Consider the following 20,439-nt stretch of genomic DNA (forward strand, 5'->3'; position numbering starts at 1 on the left):
GGGGGGTAGCGATCTAAAACTTTACATAATGGTGTTTCAGGCAAGGAGCATTGTTTAAAAAATAACAACTCCAAGAATCAGCATGAGGGCCGTTTGCCCATGCTTACCCTGCAAGACTCTTTAACCGCTTCGTTCCCACGGACGTGTTATGTCGCGACGCCAATACTGTTGATATAAACTCACAGACGAGTTACCACGCGACGTAATGCCGTTCGTGCGATGCCACAGACGAGTAAACGCGCGACGCAATGCCCTTCCTGCGATGTCGCAGACGAGTAAACGCGCGACTTCTGTTTATGCTCCGCGGTAGCTGTAGTCCGCCGATTACTTTGTTAGCTTGCTTCTATGTTGTGAGAATCAGTTCCTGTGTAGTTGTTCATGAGAGCAGGTCACGATGCCACGAATAAGAAATCATATTATAAGTGATAACGATAGTGATACGGATAGTAATCGATATAATTTAATTGAGGATGACGTTCCATTGTCCGAAAGGTGGAAGAAAAAACACTCTTAACACTCTTTCGAATTAAAGCTTTTAATTTAATAATGAAGCACGCAAGATATATCTGAGTGACGCAGGCGCAGTTCATGCACACATTACCACCGCTCCTGTAGGTGTTTCCCCCTCCATCAGTGCAGCCGAATCCCTCCGTACTCTGCGTTAATATTTTTTCGACGCGTTTTATCAAGATCGTCTAGTTCCATAAGAGTACGTGTAAAATCACTGAAAATTAAGATCGTTATAACTCAGCAACCGTTTAGTGAATTCGTTTAATATTTTTGGAGCACATTAGGAAGATTGAAATGAACAATATCACCAACATTTTCATCAACTTGGTACCGCTTTGATGATAGATCCGATACATCCTTAAGGGGGAATCCTATTCTTTGGGCTAAAAACATAGCAAAATTGGAAATTCTTTGGCAAGAAACTAGCGATTTGATTCATCTGAAATTCAAACCATATTTTGATGCATCTTTGAGAAAGCAATAGCTTTTTTTTATTAATTTTCAGTAACAAATATAGGAGTTATACCTACATGATCGACCAACAGGCCGCGTAAAATAAGTCGTCCACTGGTGTGTATGATATTTAGCTTCCTGGTAATCTAAAACAGAAATATGAAACGGCGTTTCACTGTATACATATGTAGCCATAATTTGATGTGCCCGAAAAAATACAAAAAAAAATTCAACAGTGTAGAGAGTTTTCAAATTGAAAGGTTTGAAACCTTCACTTTGGCTATACAATTTTGCGCCAATTTTCTTATGTAATCAAAGAAGTATATAACTTATTGGTATCCTGGTTCATCAAAGTATAAGGTAATGTTTGCTGGATATACAGACCAAATTTGAAGGTAACCGGTTCAGTAGTTACAGAAATATCGTGCACACCAGCGGACAATGGCGGCGTGTTGGTCGATCATGCATAACTCCTATATTTATTATTAAAAATTAATAAAAAACACAACTTCTTCAAAGATGCATATAAACATGGTTCAAATTTCAGATTATTCGAATCGCTAGTTTCTTAAAAAAAATCTAAAATTTCGCCAAGGTAATGTGGGATTTTTACCCACTAAAACCCCATGGCCACCATGAAGTGTTTATTAATTTACATGTACATATCTCTATTATTAAGGCCCATTAGATTAAACGCTCGGACACGTATTTACTTATTTTTTACATAGATCCATCACGCCAAGGCTCATCAAAATAGATGTCTATCACACCCTGTGCTTCCCTTGTAGGGTATATTAGACCCGTTATTATTATTAATAGTAATGGGTTATGTCTGGGTTATTAAGGTATATATTAGACCCATTACTATTGATAATAATAACTCAGACCTAACCCATTATTAATAACAATAATAATGGGTCTAATGTACCTATAGATTATAGGGATAGAATCGAGAAATCATCGTCCTTCCCCTTTCACATTCCCCCAACACTGGTAATGTAACATGGGCTGGGTTAGATCATAAAGTTAAGATCTCCCTGCTAGAGAGGACTCGCTGACTTCATCGAAGTTTACCGTTTCCAGTACAAATGAGTTTCCATAGTGTTTTTTACATGGTGTACACCAAGCTCCCGCCTAGCTGTCGCCCCTGTGCAGGCTCAATCCCAGGGACAGCACACCTGCCGCCACCCGACTTGCCCACGGCCCCAGCGGCCGCCGATGGTTGTTTGGGTCGGTGGAGAGGAGGGGGACTGTGAAACGTCTCGGCGATTCGGCCCTTCCAACGGTTCGCTTAGAATAAATTAAGCGGGAAAAATAAGGCGCGGATGAAGATCACGAATACACCCCCAGAACCCTGTGAGAAGGCAGCATTGAACTTCGTAGGACACTTACCTGAAACTGAGCATGGAAATACATACATATTGACGTTCCAGGACCACCTTACTAAATTTAGTAAGGCGATCGGCCTTCCCAACTAGGAAGCACGAACGGTCGCTAAAGTATTTGTCATCCGAAAAAATACTCACGAATCAGGAGACAAATTTCCTAAGCGACATGTTCAAAAACGTTTGCAAATTATTGCGAATCAATAAAATCCAAATTACCGCGTACCACCCTAATGGAATATTTACGTCATTATACCGACCACGACCAGAGTGGGACGAATGATACGAGCTAGTCTTCAAGAAAACCGCAGAACTACCAACCGCGTTGAAAGTTCCCCAAGACCGACCTGCAGCTGCGACGATTACGCGCAAGAAAGCAGAGAACGACTACGGGCGGCACACGAGGTCGCGAGAGAAAGATTGCAGAGCACGAAAGGGACAGCGAAGAAGGGCTACGATAAAAAGTTCGCGAAGTGGAATTCAAAATGGGAGATAAAGTTCTGTTATACGACGAGTCGGTACGTCAGCGACCATCGAAAAGTGTGCTGCGACGCTACGACCGGGTGTCGGTAGGGTCACAAGTCACAATATGCTCAACCGAAAAATCTTGCACAAATTTGCACTTTATTTTAGGATATCCGCATTTAAAGTGGTTATTAGTATCTACCTACGCTCTCCGTGAACGAACCCTTTCAGATCTGCACTTTTGGATTTGTGGCATTTTTTTTATAGTGAATTATTAATAATAGAAGCCTAAGTAAGCCCCATGTTAAATTTTATGACTCTACATCATCGGGATTAACCACAATAATTGTTGTATATACGAGATCCTGGAATCATGCCACAAACTGTGTAAACTATACAGCAGGATGGAGCGCAAAACTTTTTTTCCGATGATCAAATTCTAGTAGTGTGGAAAAGTTGCCTTCTTGGCCAAATCAAACGTGTAAAAAAATTCAGCTCGATCGGATAATTTATTTTGTGCGCACCATAGGCCTTAATGTTCAAAATTTTAACATAAAAACTCAAGAACGTTCAACTTTCTTCCCCTAGTGGATTCTACCTTATTTCTACACAGGACTATTTTTGTTGCGTAAATGAAGCACGGAAACACCCATGACTGGTTTCGGAACGATAGGAATGGCGTATCGGCGCTTTAAAGTATCAAAAAATGCAGCTCTTCGCCCACTTTCCTAACAGAACAAGTGGACCAGAACCCACCACGCGGAGGTAGTTACACTTTGGGCTCTTTGTTTTTTTATTTATTGTATTTTATACTTTTTTGTTTTTCTAAATATTTTTTGTTTTTTTGTTTTTTTTTTAATATTTATATTTGTCAGAACGCAGTCATAAACTACGCTTATTATAGCTGTTATAGCTATTAGAACTTTACAGCGAGGACTGAGACTTCGTTTCAAAATTTGGCATTGATTCACGGAACAACAATGTACAACGAATCAAACCATCCCTTGCATCGCTGTCGCACATTTGGCAGGATGCTTCGGTCACGAGTTTCACCATGTGTTCAATTACAAGAGTGTGGCAGCGATACTTAAGAAATTCCCAGTCTAGGAACACAGAGGAACAGTTGCTCGACAATTTCTTTGATAGCGTCTGATTTGTTACTGTGTTGAGAACTGGAGGCGACTTGATTCGAACAGAAGACCAATCGATTATTTTATAATAGTCGTCTGTGGAGAAGTTGATTTCCGGAAGTGCACGGCGTAGTACTTCGTCACCACTTTCGGCTAATTCTCAGGCTTGCCAAATTCTGCGTAACGCACCTACACGGACTTTACACCTTTCATACATCATCATGGAAATGAGTTTATTTTCCGGAAGTGCGAAAGAGCATGTACGTTGTATATACTTAAGGTTTATGCCCCGATGTGGTTAGCGATAGATGCTCTATTAAAGATGCTCCATTTATAACGGCTATATTAAAGACGAACCGAACTACCTTTTCAATACCATACAACAGTCACGGTACTTGCCAAAAAAGTACTTTTGTGTGTTTGATGTCACAATTGTCCGTAATGCTTTCTTCGCGTTGTACATTGGTGTCCTGTGAATCGATGTCAGATTTTGAAGCGAAGTCTCAGTTCTTGCTGTAAAGTTTGCATAGCTATAAAAGCTATAACAAGCGCAGTTTCTCGTTCTGGCAAATAAAAAAATGCAAAAAAACAAACGAATTATTTAAACAACAAAAAATATAAAATACAAAAACCAAAGAGCCCGACGTGCAGCTGCCTCCGCATTGTGGGTTCTGGGCCACTTGTTCCGTTAGAAAAGTGGGCGAAGAGCTGCATTTTTTTATACCTTAAAGTGCTGATAGGCCATTCCTGTTGCTCCGAAACCAGCCAGTGGTGTTTCCTTGCTTCATTTACGCAACAAATATAGTCCTGGGTAGAAAAAAGATAGAATCCACCTACGGAAGAAAGTTCAACTTTCGTGAGTTTTTTTTTTACTGAAATTTTGAAAATTAAGGCCTTTGGTGCCCACAGAACAACTTATCCAATCGAGCTCAATTTTTTTACACGTTTTCTCAGACCAAGTAGGCAACTTTTCTGCACTATTAGAATTTGATCATTGAAAAAAGTTTTTTCGTTCCATCCAGCCATTATGCCCTGGTCTTATTGTACCTAACCCGAGGCGCCCTATGTCGGCGACGACGATCTTCAATGCCATTTCCGCAAAGCTCTTCCACCTTCGCCAGCGCGGCGGCCGCGACTAGCGTGTCCCTAACCCAGACCAATAACACACCAGCAGACAACTCGGCTCGCAGGGCCGCGTTCTACGCAACGTTCCACAGGACCAGCCTCAATACCAACCCCTGCGGGACGCCCCGATGCACTTCCCTCATCACTTCGTCATCCTGGCCGGGATAAACGACGTACCTGCCTCGCAAGTAGTCACCGATCAGCTGGCATAGATAACGTTGAATAATATAGAGTCGACCATCGGTCTGCCGCGTCGTAAGTCGTATTTCCAGCCCGCCAGATTGAGGCTAACACGGGATAGGTGGTCATTCAGACGGGCAACTACTATTCGTTCCAGCAGCTTACCCGCCTCGTCTAGAAGACATATCGGCTCGTACGTTTAATTATGCGTGAGAAACTTCGTTGAGTGATAAACCGCGGGCTTTCCGGGCTTGTGGAGCAGCACCAGCCTCGACTTCTTCCAACATACGGGGAGCTCGCCTGATCACAAGTAGGCGCTGAAAAACCTGATGTGGCCCCCAGGACACCAAGCGCAATGACCCAAGCCTTGCCGAAATGCCGTCTAAGCCCGGCACCGTATTCTTGGCGCTCTGGCGGCGGACAGCCCAAACCAACTCGTCCTCCGTGACCCCCACCTCGCCATCTCACCCCTCTAACGGGTCAAGCGGCGCTCGAAAGGAAGGTCCAGTGACCCCCTACCCGGCAGGAGGAGGGGCAGGAAATAGCGCGTTAAGAACCTCCCGGAGAAATTGGGGGTCTAACCCTTACGCTGTACGCTCACGACTTCCTCGTGACGGTAACGGATCACCGTTTATGGAGGCGAGTAGCTTATCCCAGGACCGGGTCTTCTAAAGCTGTTCGAGTACTCGAATATTCGAGCAGCTTGAAATTCGGACCGAGCCGGTACTCGGTTTTCGAGCCGAGACGGGGTACCCGTAAAATTCGGGTAGCTCGAATTTTTTCGGGCGGCTTGAAAAATCTGGGTAGTTCGAATCGTTTCGGGCGGCTCAGAAAATCCGCGTACCTCGAATGTGGTTCGAGCTGTCCGACTGTGTTGAGTAGTTGAAATATTTAGAACAGTATGGAATAGATTAAGAAATATTTACACGAAAGAATATATTTATATTATCTTCCATAATTTCGTACACGCTTCTATAAATATTTCCCATCCTCATTATAATATATTAATCTTAAGATATTACATTAATTACATACAAAATAATGAATGACAAAAATTAATTACGCAAGAGGTACATATTCAAACGTTTACAAGTATATCGCGATTATCTCTTCAGTTATTTATTAAAAAACAAAGGAAATGGTTGAAATGAATGTGTACCGAGTAATATCGGTGGGACCGATCTTTCCCCCACCACTCGCGCTCGACGTGGCCCGCCGCTACCGAGCGCGGCCGCGAGGTGGCCACGTGCCGCATATAGGCCAGTGCGGCGGACCCAACGTCATAGTCTGCCGCGAGTGTCACGCAAACAGTTAGACTATCGTCCTGAGCCGGCACTGCGGCACCTCCACCGCACCCCCCATAACCCTTCCAGAAAGCGGTTACAAAAGTTAAACCAAAGAAAACGTGACAAAAACGAAGAAAAGTAAAACAGATTAGAATTAATTAATTATTTTCAATTGTTACCGAATATGTTTATTTACCGTTTACATTTTAATTCTTCACATTATTGATAAAAATCATTTACATCTCAGCAGATAAATGTTTCTTAAAACATTCTATACCGTTCGAAATATTTCACCTACTCAGCACAATTGGACTACCACATTTGAGGCGCTCGGATTTTCCGAGCCTCCCGAAATAATTCGGACTAACCCCCTCTTCTGAGCCGCGCGGAACAATTCGAGCTACTCGGATTTTTCGGGCCGTTCGGATTTTACGAATACCCGGCCCGGCCCGGTCGGTCGAGCTGAGCCAGGCCCAGCCCGCTATATTCGAGTACTCGAACAGCTCTAGGGACTTGCACGATGGCACGGCATAGATCTCTGTGGGAGGAAAATACTCGTTGCAGATGCCACACCTTTTCCTTCGTGGCCCGCTTTTATCGGTGGCTGTTGATAGTTGAATTTGACGTAATCCTGATCTGATAAGTCGCCTTGAAGACATACTGTTTTATAACTTTGGACCTCATTACGATATCTATTGTTCGTCTTTAAGAGATTTTTAGGACGTCGTGGGCTGTCTGCGTAACACTCAGATCATGGCGCATAGTTATGTGCGTATTGAGAATCGGTTACAAAATTGCGACAAGTAGAATTTGCATTCTTCTCAGAATTTTCGTCACCTCCCTATTGCGCTTCAATGATTTTTCAAACTGTGTCAATGCAAAAACATACAAATGTCCATGTAAATGATAAACTCGTCTATAGGGAAGAATAGGGAATCCATATCTTTCGCTGTCTATCTTTTGGCGGGCGTGCTTTGTCAGTATTTTGTCTCTGCATGTGCTCTTTCGCCTCGAAAATGACACATCAAGCTTACCGATTTTTTTACTTGTGCTTCGTTTACCTTCTGTTAAATAGACTATTATAAACATAGAATTGTGTTGCGGCCATTCCTCCAATTTCCTCTGACTTTCATCACATGGTCTGATTTGTGAAAAGATGCATATATCAATTATACAGTTAAACTTAAGCAAGCGTCTTTATTTTGCCTGATTGTGCTATTATTACATCACAGTGTATGCGGGCTGATGATAATTAGTTTTATATTAGACTTAAATCTCTTAAATCTAACATTTCTAATCTACAATATTACAAAAACTGATTTTACGTATTACGTGAAAATTATGCGTGAGAAATAAAATAAAACAATGAATATTTTTTCGCAGATTGTGCATCATCGACGCAGAAATTAAGAAGGATATGCAGTTTACGTATCCCTCAATACCATACAAGGAAACAAATATCCAGAGGTCCGAAGCAGTACATGTTTGAAAAAACGGGTTCTTAGTCGTGTGTGCGTATGTACATGCGTACGCTCCCAAACCATTGCTTGCATGCGAAGGAAAAGAAAAGGAGCTCTCAGAGAGATTGGAATTCAAAGAAGGATGGTTTGGCCCGATATGTGATACAGAACAAATATACAAGAATAAAAGTATTTCTAAATATACACGGAAGAGAAATAAGAGGGGGGAATTGCAGGAAGAAAGGAAGGAGAGAGAAAGTGAGCAAATTGATCAGTGTGAGGGGGAAGGGGAAGTAAGAGGAAGTAAAGAGAACGAGCGAGAGACTATGGTGTTTCCTTTGAAATGTAGGAAGATACTTAAAAAAGAGACAATGTGTGAAATGAAACACAAATAAGAAAATGGAATCTCGAAACGTTTTGACTACATGGAAGAATGCAAAATATTTTAAATAAAAAAATGAAAGCAGGAAGTTAGACGAAAACGAGTTGATTAAATGAACAAATAGTCTGAATGCCCAAATGCAAGAAAAATACCGTAAATGAATCTTAGACGATCAAATAATAAATAAATAAAAATCTTTGTATGTAAAACGAATTGTTTGAAAAACAAGACGAAGCTACTGTTGAAAAACAAAAAAAAAATAATTTATAATATAAAAACAAAAAAGTGACTTTACGGGGAAAAAATAATATAAACATATGAAGTCAGCACAACTGATGAAGATATGTTTGAATATAAACTGGTTAAACTGGTTGGATCTGAATTATTGAGACAGAAACGGTAAAGCTTGTACGGAATAGAAGGAAACAAAAAACGAATAAGGATTTTTACTTACTTTGGAACAGTATATACTTGAAGTTGATGAGTAAATGAAATCCAAAACGAGATAGAGCATACAGAAGAAGACTCATATAGAACGCACACAACATCTTTTTGCAATAGTGAATTCTCCAGACATGAATGTGACTTCAGACGCAGATATTTTTGGAAATGAGAGTTATAATGTGAGCAACGGTCTTGATTGTGGCGGAGAACCACATTCTTACGCAGTATGGGAGCGCGTGCTAATAGTAATTGTTGCCATTTTCCTTAGTCTTACAACCGTAGTTGGCAACATCATGGTGATGATTTCATTCAAGATCGATAAACAACTACAAACGATTTCTAATTATTTCTTATTTAGCTTGGCAGTTGCTGATTTTGCAATCGGTCTATTTTCCATGCCTCTCTTCACAGTTTATACCGTACTTGGTTACTGGCCATTAGGGCCGCATATCTGCGACACGTGGTTAGCATTAGACTACTTGGCCAGCAATGCATCGGTTTTGAACCTTCTTATCATCAGCTTTGACAGATATTTCTCTGTAACGAAACCTCTTTCTTATCGTGCCCAGAGGACAACTTGTAGGGCAGCCACAATGATTGGTAAGCTGTTCTTCATACTACATATGTGTTATGCGAACTATAAGTTTCATTTGTAAACTAAGACTTTTAATCGGGGAATGAGATAACTTACAAAGAACGATACCGAATTTGAAAATTCAAGAAATTATGAGATTTTAGGTATATCTATATAGGGTATTGGTAAACTAAAACGTTTTTTTGTCTTGATGCCCAAATTTCCTCTAAAGGAATATGTACCATCTATCCCTAAGGGTTGAGCTGGTTTTCGTTTTTGTCATTTTTTACATGTAGGGCGCTTAGAATTAGCTACACGATTTTAGAGATATTTTAAACAGAAGATGGTTTTCTACTTTATTGAAAAATAATGTTATTAATACTAGGACTGTCATAATATTCATAATACTGAAATGTGGTACGATACAACCTGTTGATATTTACGATTTTTGAGAAATTTCATGAGAAATTTTGTCAATTCCGTGTTGGTATTTATGATTTTTGTATATGGAGAAATTTCATGGGAAATTTTGTCGATCCCTTGATATCGTAGAAACAAGTATGCTACTATTTTATACATTGTCATGATACAAAGTGGAGAAAGAAAAAAGAAGTTCGTATACAATCACTTTAAACTGTCCATTACATACACTTTAATAACTCACTGATTGACGATTAGTCAGTCTCGGTACAACAGTCGCTGTCGCCGCTTGATGGTTTAATTTAGCACCTCGCTATACCTCTTCCAACTATTTACAGTGGATCCCGGTTAAGTTCATAATTTTTCCTCGGTTAGGCTGATAAAATATCATCCCCAATACCATTTCTTATTTACTTAGAGCTGGAGACCTTCGTAGTCGAGTGCTCGACGTCCGAGAACAATGGGACCATAAAAGACAAGGATAAGGGAACATGTTAACAAGGGAAAAATGTCATGTTCCGCATTTCTCATCAGATCTTCACGAAAGTGACACCAATCGATTCCTTGTATGGTGCCGATGAAAGTGATACTAAATCCAACATAATTCGTGCCATCATGAACGCAACTACAAAAGAAAAATAATTTGTAGAATTTAAAGCTAATTCTGTTAAAAATAATCTGATTTACATGGAATTTAGTGTGTTTTAATCGGGATGATGCAAAAAATCCGTTGATGTTACTTTCATATCGATACGATGAAAATTAAAGAATTTATCTTTTTGTAAAATTTATGACACATTTTGAGGTTTTTCGCTCACTTGTTTTGACGCGCCGTGTACCTAGGGTCCCTCGAGCAATGAATTTTACACAGTCAAGTTCTTTATTGTACCACTGTATAAGAGTCTTAACAACTCTTAAGGTAGGGTCTCACTACGCCTCGCCTCGGCTCATTTCATTCTTCCTATGCTTTTCTTATGTATTTTGAGAATTTTACTCACACTGCGCCTCGCCTCGCCTCGCCGCGGCGCGACTCCGAGCTGCGGATTCTTCCTCGAGAATATTTTGAGGAAGAGAGGCGAGGCGTAGTGTGACTGGATGCAATGCGACCGCTTTCGGTGACCGCTAAAAGAGAAAGGAAGAGGTTCTCTGAGCAACTGAGCAACTGACCAAGTACATGAACCGAGGCAAGCTCAGATAACTTCAGGTACGGAAAAACCGAGGCGACGCGAGCCTAGATGTGAGTGCGAAAAGACGTTGTGCCGAGGCGAGGCGAGGCGTAGTGAGAGCCTACCTTAATCCATGCGTTATTTTTTTATACCGACTGTACACAATGAACTGACTGGCCTATGTACGCTGAAAGCTTGCGTATTTTCTGTTTGCCCTGAAATTTTTCAACGTTTGTAACACACAGTTTCGCCACTCTTCATTTTTTACTTATTTTGTCGTGTAGAATCACCCAGTAAAAAATAAATCCAGCTATTGTCGGAGACCCTGTACAGTACATTCTCGTTGTAAGATCGCCAAAATTTGTTCGATACATGATCTGCTCCAAACTCAACAACGGGGGGAATCCCCCTGGGAACCAGTCAACCGTGAACGGCGATACGAATTGCAACGAGACAACAATGAAATACGGCACATGCCGGCGTAGCGTGCCGGCAACTTCTTTGTAAGAAGCCAACGGCTGACATTTAAAAAGTACAACCTTAATGAAAAATTAAATATTTAAATTTTTCGTTTTATTCCTATGAAAAGATTGGCTGTACTTCCGAAAGGCACCGGTGGCCGGTCGTGATGAAACTTGGTGGGTAGTACGAGGTGGAAAGACCCCAAATATAAAATTTTAGCTTCGACAATTAATGCGTTCAAAAGAAACAGGGGCAATAATTGTGCACAATATGCATATTGTGCATAAAAGGGTGCACCGTGCCGATTTTTTTTAATCACTTTACCATGGTTTCCCCCATTTAACAATATTTCTGTTGACTTATTCCGACACAACGCAATCCACTTTCCACCTTGTTCCGGGTATTAGTATTGGTGGGGGCTAGATTAGTGCGGGGGGGGGGGCTGTTTACGAGCGCGTAAAGCATCGCGGGACGGCGTGGAACAATTGTTTTTTTTCTGTCTCCGTCGAAAACAAACATAAATGTTACCCGCCGTCATGCGATGCAGTGAATGAGCGGCCTTCCGTAAAGTAACTATCTTCCAAACGGGTGAATTTCCGAAGCTAAAATTTTATATTTGGGGTCCACCCACAATCTTCAAAACACCCCCGAAATTTCATCTCCATCGACCAGCCTTTCGGAATAATATCCAAAATATTTTTAACAGATTAAAGAGATTTTTCCAATGAAAATAAGACCAACCACAATGTGATTTGAATATTTTTTAGTTATTTCCATACTCGACTGCCATCCATTCTTTCCCATTCGCTCTCACTGTTTTTCAGTGTTTCTCACTTGCTGGCCTTTTCTTAGACTGTCGACTGCCGCTACTGGTAAAAGATAAAGGCGAGCCGGCACACAGTGGGAGAAAATGACATAGTCGCGATCAACAATCGATTTCCACGCCAAATCGGTATAGAAATCAACGAAACTTGGTATACTGGGATATTAGGTATCGCTGATTACGAATCCGTTGTGCATTTTTGAAAAAGAAGGTGTCAGATTCAACGTGGCCGCTCAAACTCGGCAAATACTAGTAAAATAGGGATCATACGGACGAAAAACGTCGTTTCTTGAAGTCTTCAAGCTATAACTATATATTTCAGGAGTCTATAAATTTGTATTATACTGTATATAATGCAATACTAAGAAATAGTTGTTAAAATATGGTGAATAACAGTAAGAAACCAACATTATTTACTGATTTATTAAAATTTACGGCAGGTGCTGCAAATACATAATTAAACAATTTTTCTAACATTTTTTGTCAATAATCTTTATTTTCGTCTCCGACAGATAGACAATGGTTAGTGTAATTATGTATTTGCAACATTTGCCGCAGACTTTAATATTTTCGTAAATAATGTTGGTTTCTTACTGTTATCCGATATTGCTTAACAACTATTCCTTAGTAGGGGTAAACGATACAGCAGTTGACCACCTAAGAGCTTCAGTTTAGGTAAAGGCTATGGAATAAGTGGCTTAAATTTTATAAATGAAGTCTGTTATACCAGGCGGAAAGAGAAGTATCGAAGATGATTATAACACCAAAGGAACTTTGAGAAATCAGTAGTTTCGATGGTATGCTATTATAAAGAAACATAACTCAAAATTGTAGTTATTACCGGTCGTGGTATAGTTGCTGATCAATCCAGGTACAGTTGTTGACCACTTGTTGAATATAAAAGAAAGTGGCTCATATTTTACTTTAAAATCACTTTTATTAAAATCATCTGTCAACATATCAAAATCAAAGACATATTTTCTTGGAGCATCCTTCACGACGTATGCCGTGCTCTACACCGCGGTCTCATAGGCTTTTCATTTTTTTTTGTGGCGTTTTAGATTTCTCTCTCAACTCCTGTTTCTTTTCTTCTTCTCTTTGCATCTCTTTGCCTCTTTCTTTTTCTTCTTTTGTTTTTATTTCTTTTGTTTTTCTTTTGGCAAGTGCCTTTGATCTCTGAATTATCGCACCGATCTCCAGACCCATGAAAAATCAGAAGTCATTCGAAGTCCATACACCCAGGGTTGCCACCTTATCACCATATCAATTCTGGAGTGCCACACATTCCAACCCGGAGATTTAAATATAAACCCGGAGATGGTAAAAACAAAAAAAAAAGTTTCGTCCTCAAATATCGGGAAAATAAATGTGCAATTCTCGGGCTCAGTCGCGACGGTTGGTTTGGGTGTTCCGGCGTTGCCTCGGCGACTCGCGGTGACGACAGCTTCGACGAGATCTAGTGGAAATAGGGATAGCGGAGTAGAGCAACTGCCCTTGAACGGTCGATTTCGACGCACCCAATTGGGAGTCGTAAAGAGATGGCCTGGTGTAACGTGGTCTCCGAGTTTAAAGCCGCAGCGGTTCCACGGAGGCGTTGGTAGGCGTCGCAAGATTTCTCTCGATCTATATTAGAAAGAAGTTGGTAACGGCGCAGTAAAGGCGATGGCCGATTCCGGCACACTTCGGGATTCAAAAAGGCTGCTCGGTTGTACAGTCAGTTAGCGGGTTAGGCCTCTGGATGTACGGAACGGAGAGCCTCGATTGGGCTCGCGGCGCCCTTTATACACTCGCCGCCGCTTATCTTCGTCAGCGAGCCGATCGCGGGGCCGGCGGCCACCTAGCTGCCGCGGCTCGTACTAGACTTGCTGTCTTCACGGCGCGCGCGGCGCGTAACGTCGCTACGTCACAAGTTACAGCAATTATTTGAAATTATTGCTCTTATTATTATTCTTTTTAATTCTTCCGACTATTGTATTGTGACGTTCGACTATTTTTCGCGCGGTCCTAATTAGAGTCTTCCCCGTAGAATTTCTCCACTATCCCTGAAACTCACCTCTAACAAACCTCCAAGCACTCGGCCATCCAGAAGTTGTACCTTAGCGGTCCCCATCCCGCGATGGTCAAGTGCGAAATCCCCTATCCATCTTCCCCCTGCGAGGCACGATCTCCTCCCTTGCATCCTAAATCTAAGCAAGCCCCTCGTCCCAAAAACCCTCCTAAATCAAGAGCACGACTCACTCCCTAAAACCACTCTTAAATCGAGACCACGTCTCAGCCCCTCTACGACCCACCAAATCAAAGCCACTCTTACCCCTTTCCAACCAAAACACTCAAAATCCACCCATTGGGTTGAGTAGTCCTTTTTTCGGAGCCCCGAATAAACACCCCTGATATTCTATTGTGATGCATATTTTGACCTTGAGTCATGTTACATTCAATTATGTAACGCATATTTCGCGCATGAGTCACGTTACATCTCAGTTATATAATGCATAGTTTGCACATGACTCATAGTGCGTACCGTGCATACCCCTCATACCCGATATTCCGGAGCACCATATAAATACAAGAGACCCAACGCCCGCAAGTCACTTTTGGTTTCCATTCAGTGATTATACCTTACTGTCGAATTAGTGTTACTCCTCGCAAAAGGCTTATTAATCTACAGCATCTACTGTAAGCGATTATAACTACTTATCGTACCAGTGTATATCATCTCCGTTTATATTATTTCCTATTGCTAACGTTTTTCATATTTTACATTATTGCTTATTGCATTTATATTTTGTCTATTGGTTATGCTTATTGCATTTTATACTATTGCCTATTGCAAATGATTATTGCATTTATATTCATTGTCTATTGCTAATGCTTATTGCATTTTATATTATTATCTATTGCTAATGCTTAGTGCATCCGATATTATTATCTATTCCCAATGCCCATCTATTCCATGTCCATACACATATTTTGTTAATGCTCACCTATTTCATGTTCATACACATAAATTGGTAATGGACATCTATTTCATGCTCATATACATACATTGATAATGCTCATTGCTTATATATACGTTTATGTGCTAATGCTTAACGTCCTACGCATTATTATATTAAATCTACCGCTATCGAATTAATAGTGGATGGCATATTCTTATGCGTTCTACTAAATAAACGCTCTTGTTTTAAATAACGGTTTGAATTATTGCATTAATCCTTCGTTCTCACGGAGATCCCAAATCTCTACAAGCCATTGCAACAGCTGATCTCGCTTCGCCAACGCCGGGATTTCTTATAGTATTTACAAGGCTTACTTTCGCATAGGGCTTGCAGGATCATATGTTTAGACATATTTCGCGGAAATATTACGTGTCGCTTCTTATTTCAGTGCCGAGGTAAATCCAATTACCAGTTCTTTATACATTAATCATCTGTACTTTAACGGGTGTCACCCTGGTGCGCGATTATTGTTTAACCCTCCCTGGTTGCTCAGTGCTACGAAACTCGCTTTGTGCCTAAAGTCCCAACTCTCCTTGTGCTACCAAACTCGTTTTCGTGCCTAAGCTCCTAACTCTCCTTGTGCTGCGAAACCCGCTTTCGTGCCTAAACTCCCTTCTTCCAAGTTCTACGAAACACGCTGTCGTCCCTAACGTTCCCGTACAATCCCACATTGTCATTGTCCCCAAACACCGCCACCCGGGAAGTGACAATATAAAACATATAATAAGGAAAAGTCTCCAAATCAGTCAACAGTTGACTCCCTGATTTTTTTGTATTCCTTTACGGTCCTATGCTGAGACGGACACTATTTAAATAAAAGGATATACCTCCGAATGGCCCCAGTGGCCGATAGACACTGGGTTTGGGGGAGGGGGAGGGGGCCGGCTGTGTACCCTAAATCTAAAATTCTAGCTTCGGGTATTTATTAGTTTTCTTTGTTTATTCGATGGCCTTGCATCTTGGGCTTCGAATAATTTTTCATCTTTCATTGTATCTTTATCCTAAGGTCGTATTCAGATATATTGACAGATCGATTCATTTTTGCCAACAGCAATCGAGAATGAATCAGTCACCACCATCTGACGATCTGTGCGAAATGTCTGTTATAAGTCGTAGTTAAAAATTAATGTCATCAATGTATTGGGTTTAGGTTTGGGGTAGTTATCTCAATCTGGCCGCTGTGGGGCGGTCGACAACGCTTGCGTAAAATAATAACATAGTAAATATAGTAATTACGAAAATAATAAATTTAATAATATAAAATTTTACGTATTATCGTGACGACGCGCGTCGCGCGATGCTTGTAAGCCGCATTTTTAGCATGCCTAAACTCACATTGGTTCGCTACCAGGCTTTATGCGCCCCCTGCACTAATCATGCCCCTCACAACATATTTCCAATTTGTCCCGGGTATTAGTATTGGCTGGGGCTAGGTTAGTGCAGGGGGCGCGTAAAGCATGGTAGCGAACCGATGTGTGTTTGGGGATAGTAGAAATGAGACTGCGATTACAAGTATCGCACGACGGCGTGCAACAATTGTGTATTTTCTGTCTTCGTCGAAAACAAACATAAAAGCTATACAAATGTTAAAATGTAAATCCTCGTTACCAGCCCGTTTCTACCATGCGTTAGGAGCCCAGCGATTCCCACCATTTCTTGGAATCCTTCGGAGGAGAGTAAGAAAACCCAATGAGCGAGCGAGAAGAAACGAAAGAGTCGACGGCAACTTCGTGTCAACTGTTTCGTTCCCTCTCGCTCGCTCATTGGTTTTTTCCCTCACGCCATTGGCCGCGCGGAATAGCGTCCACAACGCGTTAGGAGCCCGCCGCCAGCCCCATTCGTCGGGCTGGTAACGAGGATTCACTGTATAGGAAAAAGTTATTCAGAATGTTTACCTTGAAACATATTTCAAGGTCATTCGAATCCACGAGGGGGGTGCTAATCGACATGTTTACCAATAATCGCATTAAAAATTTCGTAAAATAGCCCTGTAAGTTTCAATCTTTACGTAAAAAGCTGTGAAGCAGTTATTGCCTATATAGTACATATAAAATAATACATCAAATCTGACCTCTCTACAAAAACTACTCCAGTCGACGAAGGTGTGTGATGAAATATGTAATTCGTCCGAAGTAAATCTAAATCGTGGTAGTAAAAGCCACAACCATTCCACAATAAATGTTATGGCTGTAAATAACGGGAGACGAACATTCTCAAACCTTGCCCCAGTTTTATCAGATTATATTAAATTACATTACAGTTACATTGCAAGTTTTTCTTCCTCTTCTTATTTTCAACTTTAGAAGAATTTCAACTCCTGAAAGAATTTATTTTCGCGATTAAGCGTTAGTTGCTTTGCGCATACCGGACACTGCATAGTATCTTTAAAAATATTTTTCCTGATAAGGAAATCTATGCATTGTTTTCTGAGTTTATTTCCCGCACAAACTCAGTATAGGATGTCATTTTGATGTCACGTGTACAAACATCGCGAACGGAGTGATTTTTTGCAGCAGAAGTATGCACTTGTGAACGACAACTAGCAGATATAACGTTCCTAGGCGTAGCATTAACGCGAGTTACAGGAATTAGGGATTGGTTCGACTGGCGTGCAATAAAGAAATGAATTTCATGAATCAGAATTCTACATAACAGTGTTTATTCAAGGGAAACACTTTTAATGTATAACTAATTAACAGAATTATTAACGCTTTTGGTTGATATAAAGGAATATAAGTGATAATAATGACGCTTATTAGTTGAAACAGAACATAAACTATACTCATGACGCTTTTTGGTTGAAATAGAAATGTATAAATTACAGATAATGACGCTTTTGGTTGCAATAGAAGAATATAAACTATAATAGTGGTGCTTTAGGTCAAAATAGAACGCAAATTATAATAGTGACGCTTTCGGTCGATAATAGAGAATACGGGTTTGATTGATCTATGTAGATCAGGCTTGGGAATTAAGTGATCTTTTCGGCCGAGTTTCAGAGGCGACGCCTCCTTTCTCCCGCCGCGCGTCTTGGCCCCCGCGGCGGCCCAGAAGCCTCGAGCGCCTCAGGCCCGTGCTGTATGAACCGCGCGTGGCGCATTGAGGCGACACCGCATCAATAGGTTTCCACATCACCCATGGGGTACTATTATCGATGCGTTTTTTTTTGTCAGTGGTATCCCCTGTAGGCCTATTCCACTGTGCCGCGTGATAAAAAATAGAGTGGAAAAGCGCGTTTTATTATCAAAATTTCAAACATGTTTGGGAAAACTAGATTTTCGCGCACGTTTCGAGCTGCGAGTATCCCATTGAGTAATAAAACTGTAAGCTCCCGAATTTTTTTATATAGGCGCATCTATTGAACAGAAGTTAACTGCACTTTTAATCAACTGTCGTTATTTCTCTTTGTGTTTGGAAGAAAGCACCGATAACCGGCATACGAGTCAATTGAGCATTTTCGCTCGAATTGTACAAAATGATTTTTCGTATGTCGAGGAGCTTTTGGACTTCGTACCTTTGCACAACACAACGACAGAACTGGATATTTTTAACGCAGTAGAGAACACTATTCAAAAATTCCATATTGATTTATCAAAATGCTCTGCAGTGGTAACCGATGGTGCGAAAGCCATGACAGGTGCCAAAATAGGAAATCGTCGAAACGTGCTCAAAAATCTAGTTTTCCCAAACATGTTTAAAATTTTGATAATAAAACGCGGTTTTCCACTATCTTTTATTACGCGGCACAGTGGAATAGGCCTACAGGGGATACCATAAACTGATATCTCACCGGCCTTAATCTGCTCGTTGGAGATCTGAGTAACGTACCGCTGGAATTTGAGGGGGGCCCCCTTCAACCCGAAAGGCATTCGCGTGTATTCGTACTGCCCAAAAGGCGTAACGAAGGAGGTGAACTTCATCAACCCTTCGTCCATCTTAATGTGGAAAAACCCGTCCTTGAAATCAAGGGTCGTGAAATATTTTATTCCGCCTAACAGATCCAACAAGTCTTCGATTAACGGGAGCGGGATATTGTCGCGTGCCGTTATCTTGTTTAACGCCCGAAAATCTATGCACAGCCTGATTTCGCCGTTCTTCTTCCTCGTCAAGATGATGGGCGACGCGTATTCCGACGTGCTCTCTCTAATGATTCCCTTAGCTAACAATTCATCCAGGATCCGTCTCAGCTTATTCTTCTCGTCGTACGACCACCTACGCGGCGAAAACGAAAACGGCTTATCGCTCGTGACCGTCAGTTTCATAACGTTTTCTACTTGAGGCTCCGACGGCCTTTGTGCATTGACGTACATTCAATCGAACAAATCTCGCGCGCGCGCCTTCACCTCGGCTGAAAGGCTCTCATTTATACGCATATCGTCGGCAGTTACACGAGTATCGCTTTTACCTACATCAATGTTCATGATATCGCTATTTTTTTTTCCTCTCTGCTTAATGACATAATTTGGCTACTTTCATGAAATCGCGCCCCAGAACTAGCGCGTTTTGCATCGTCGTATGTGACCGTTGCTTGCGCCTGTCCTAACACGTTCAAATCACTTCCGTTTATTTCGCAAAATTTATTCGATTCGCGGTCGGTCATGATGCACGCTCTCGGAACGTAACTTTCTCTGAGGAAACAAATCGGACTTCCCGAATCGATGAGCGCGTTCACCTTAACATTTAGACTACCGCTCTCGCTACTTATCTGTAATTCTACCGCTCGCCGAAAGTCGTCGTCTTCTCTCTGTTCGCGGGCCACATAGTTGACGTCCTCCACGGCTGGTTGGGAGTCGCATCGGCTTGCCCGATGACCCATCTTTCCGCATTTGTGACAGGGACCCCTCTCCCTTCTCGGCTTCGGGCACTCGGCTGCGATGCGCCCCGTCTGGTTGCAGTTGAAGCATTTCCACCCCGCATGCTTCGTTCCCTGTTCGTCCTTCGGTGGCGGTTTTCCCGTTCTGACGGCTGATGGGGCCGTTGTCCGACCGTGCGGATGCTACTTCCGGGGTGCGTCCGACGGCGGCGGGGTCTTCTTCTCCGACGGTAGCTCAACGTCCGTAAAGGCCGTCAGCATCGCGTCCACGGACTCGTAACGCTGGACTTTGGCCCGCGTCCGGAACTCCCAACTTGGGATGCCACCGACGACGTAGCTGACTAACTCCTTCTCTCCGACCG

At 41.7% G+C, this 20,439-nt stretch overlaps 1 protein-coding gene across 10 annotated transcripts in view; it reads left to right on the plus strand.

Annotated features, from left to right (window-relative positions):
- Window positions 1-20,439, plus strand: part of Machr-a (muscarinic Acetylcholine Receptor, A-type) — a 200,745-nt gene that overhangs the window by 109,201 nt on the left and 71,105 nt on the right. For all 10 annotated transcript variants that reach the window (XM_076810385.1, XM_076810388.1, XM_076810386.1 and 7 more), the window contains one exon: window positions 7,918-9,420. In XM_076810385.1, coding sequence (XP_076666500.1) covers window positions 8,952-9,420 — 469 coding nt within the window. In that variant the 5' untranslated portion in view covers window positions 7,918-8,951. The remainder of the gene's footprint in view (window positions 1-7,917; window positions 9,421-20,439) is intronic.

Source organism: Andrena cerasifolii, chromosome 4, assembly GCF_050908995.1.
Source record: "Andrena cerasifolii isolate SP2316 chromosome 4, iyAndCera1_principal, whole genome shotgun sequence".
NCBI lineage: Eukaryota > Metazoa > Arthropoda > Insecta > Hymenoptera > Andrenidae > Andrena > Andrena cerasifolii.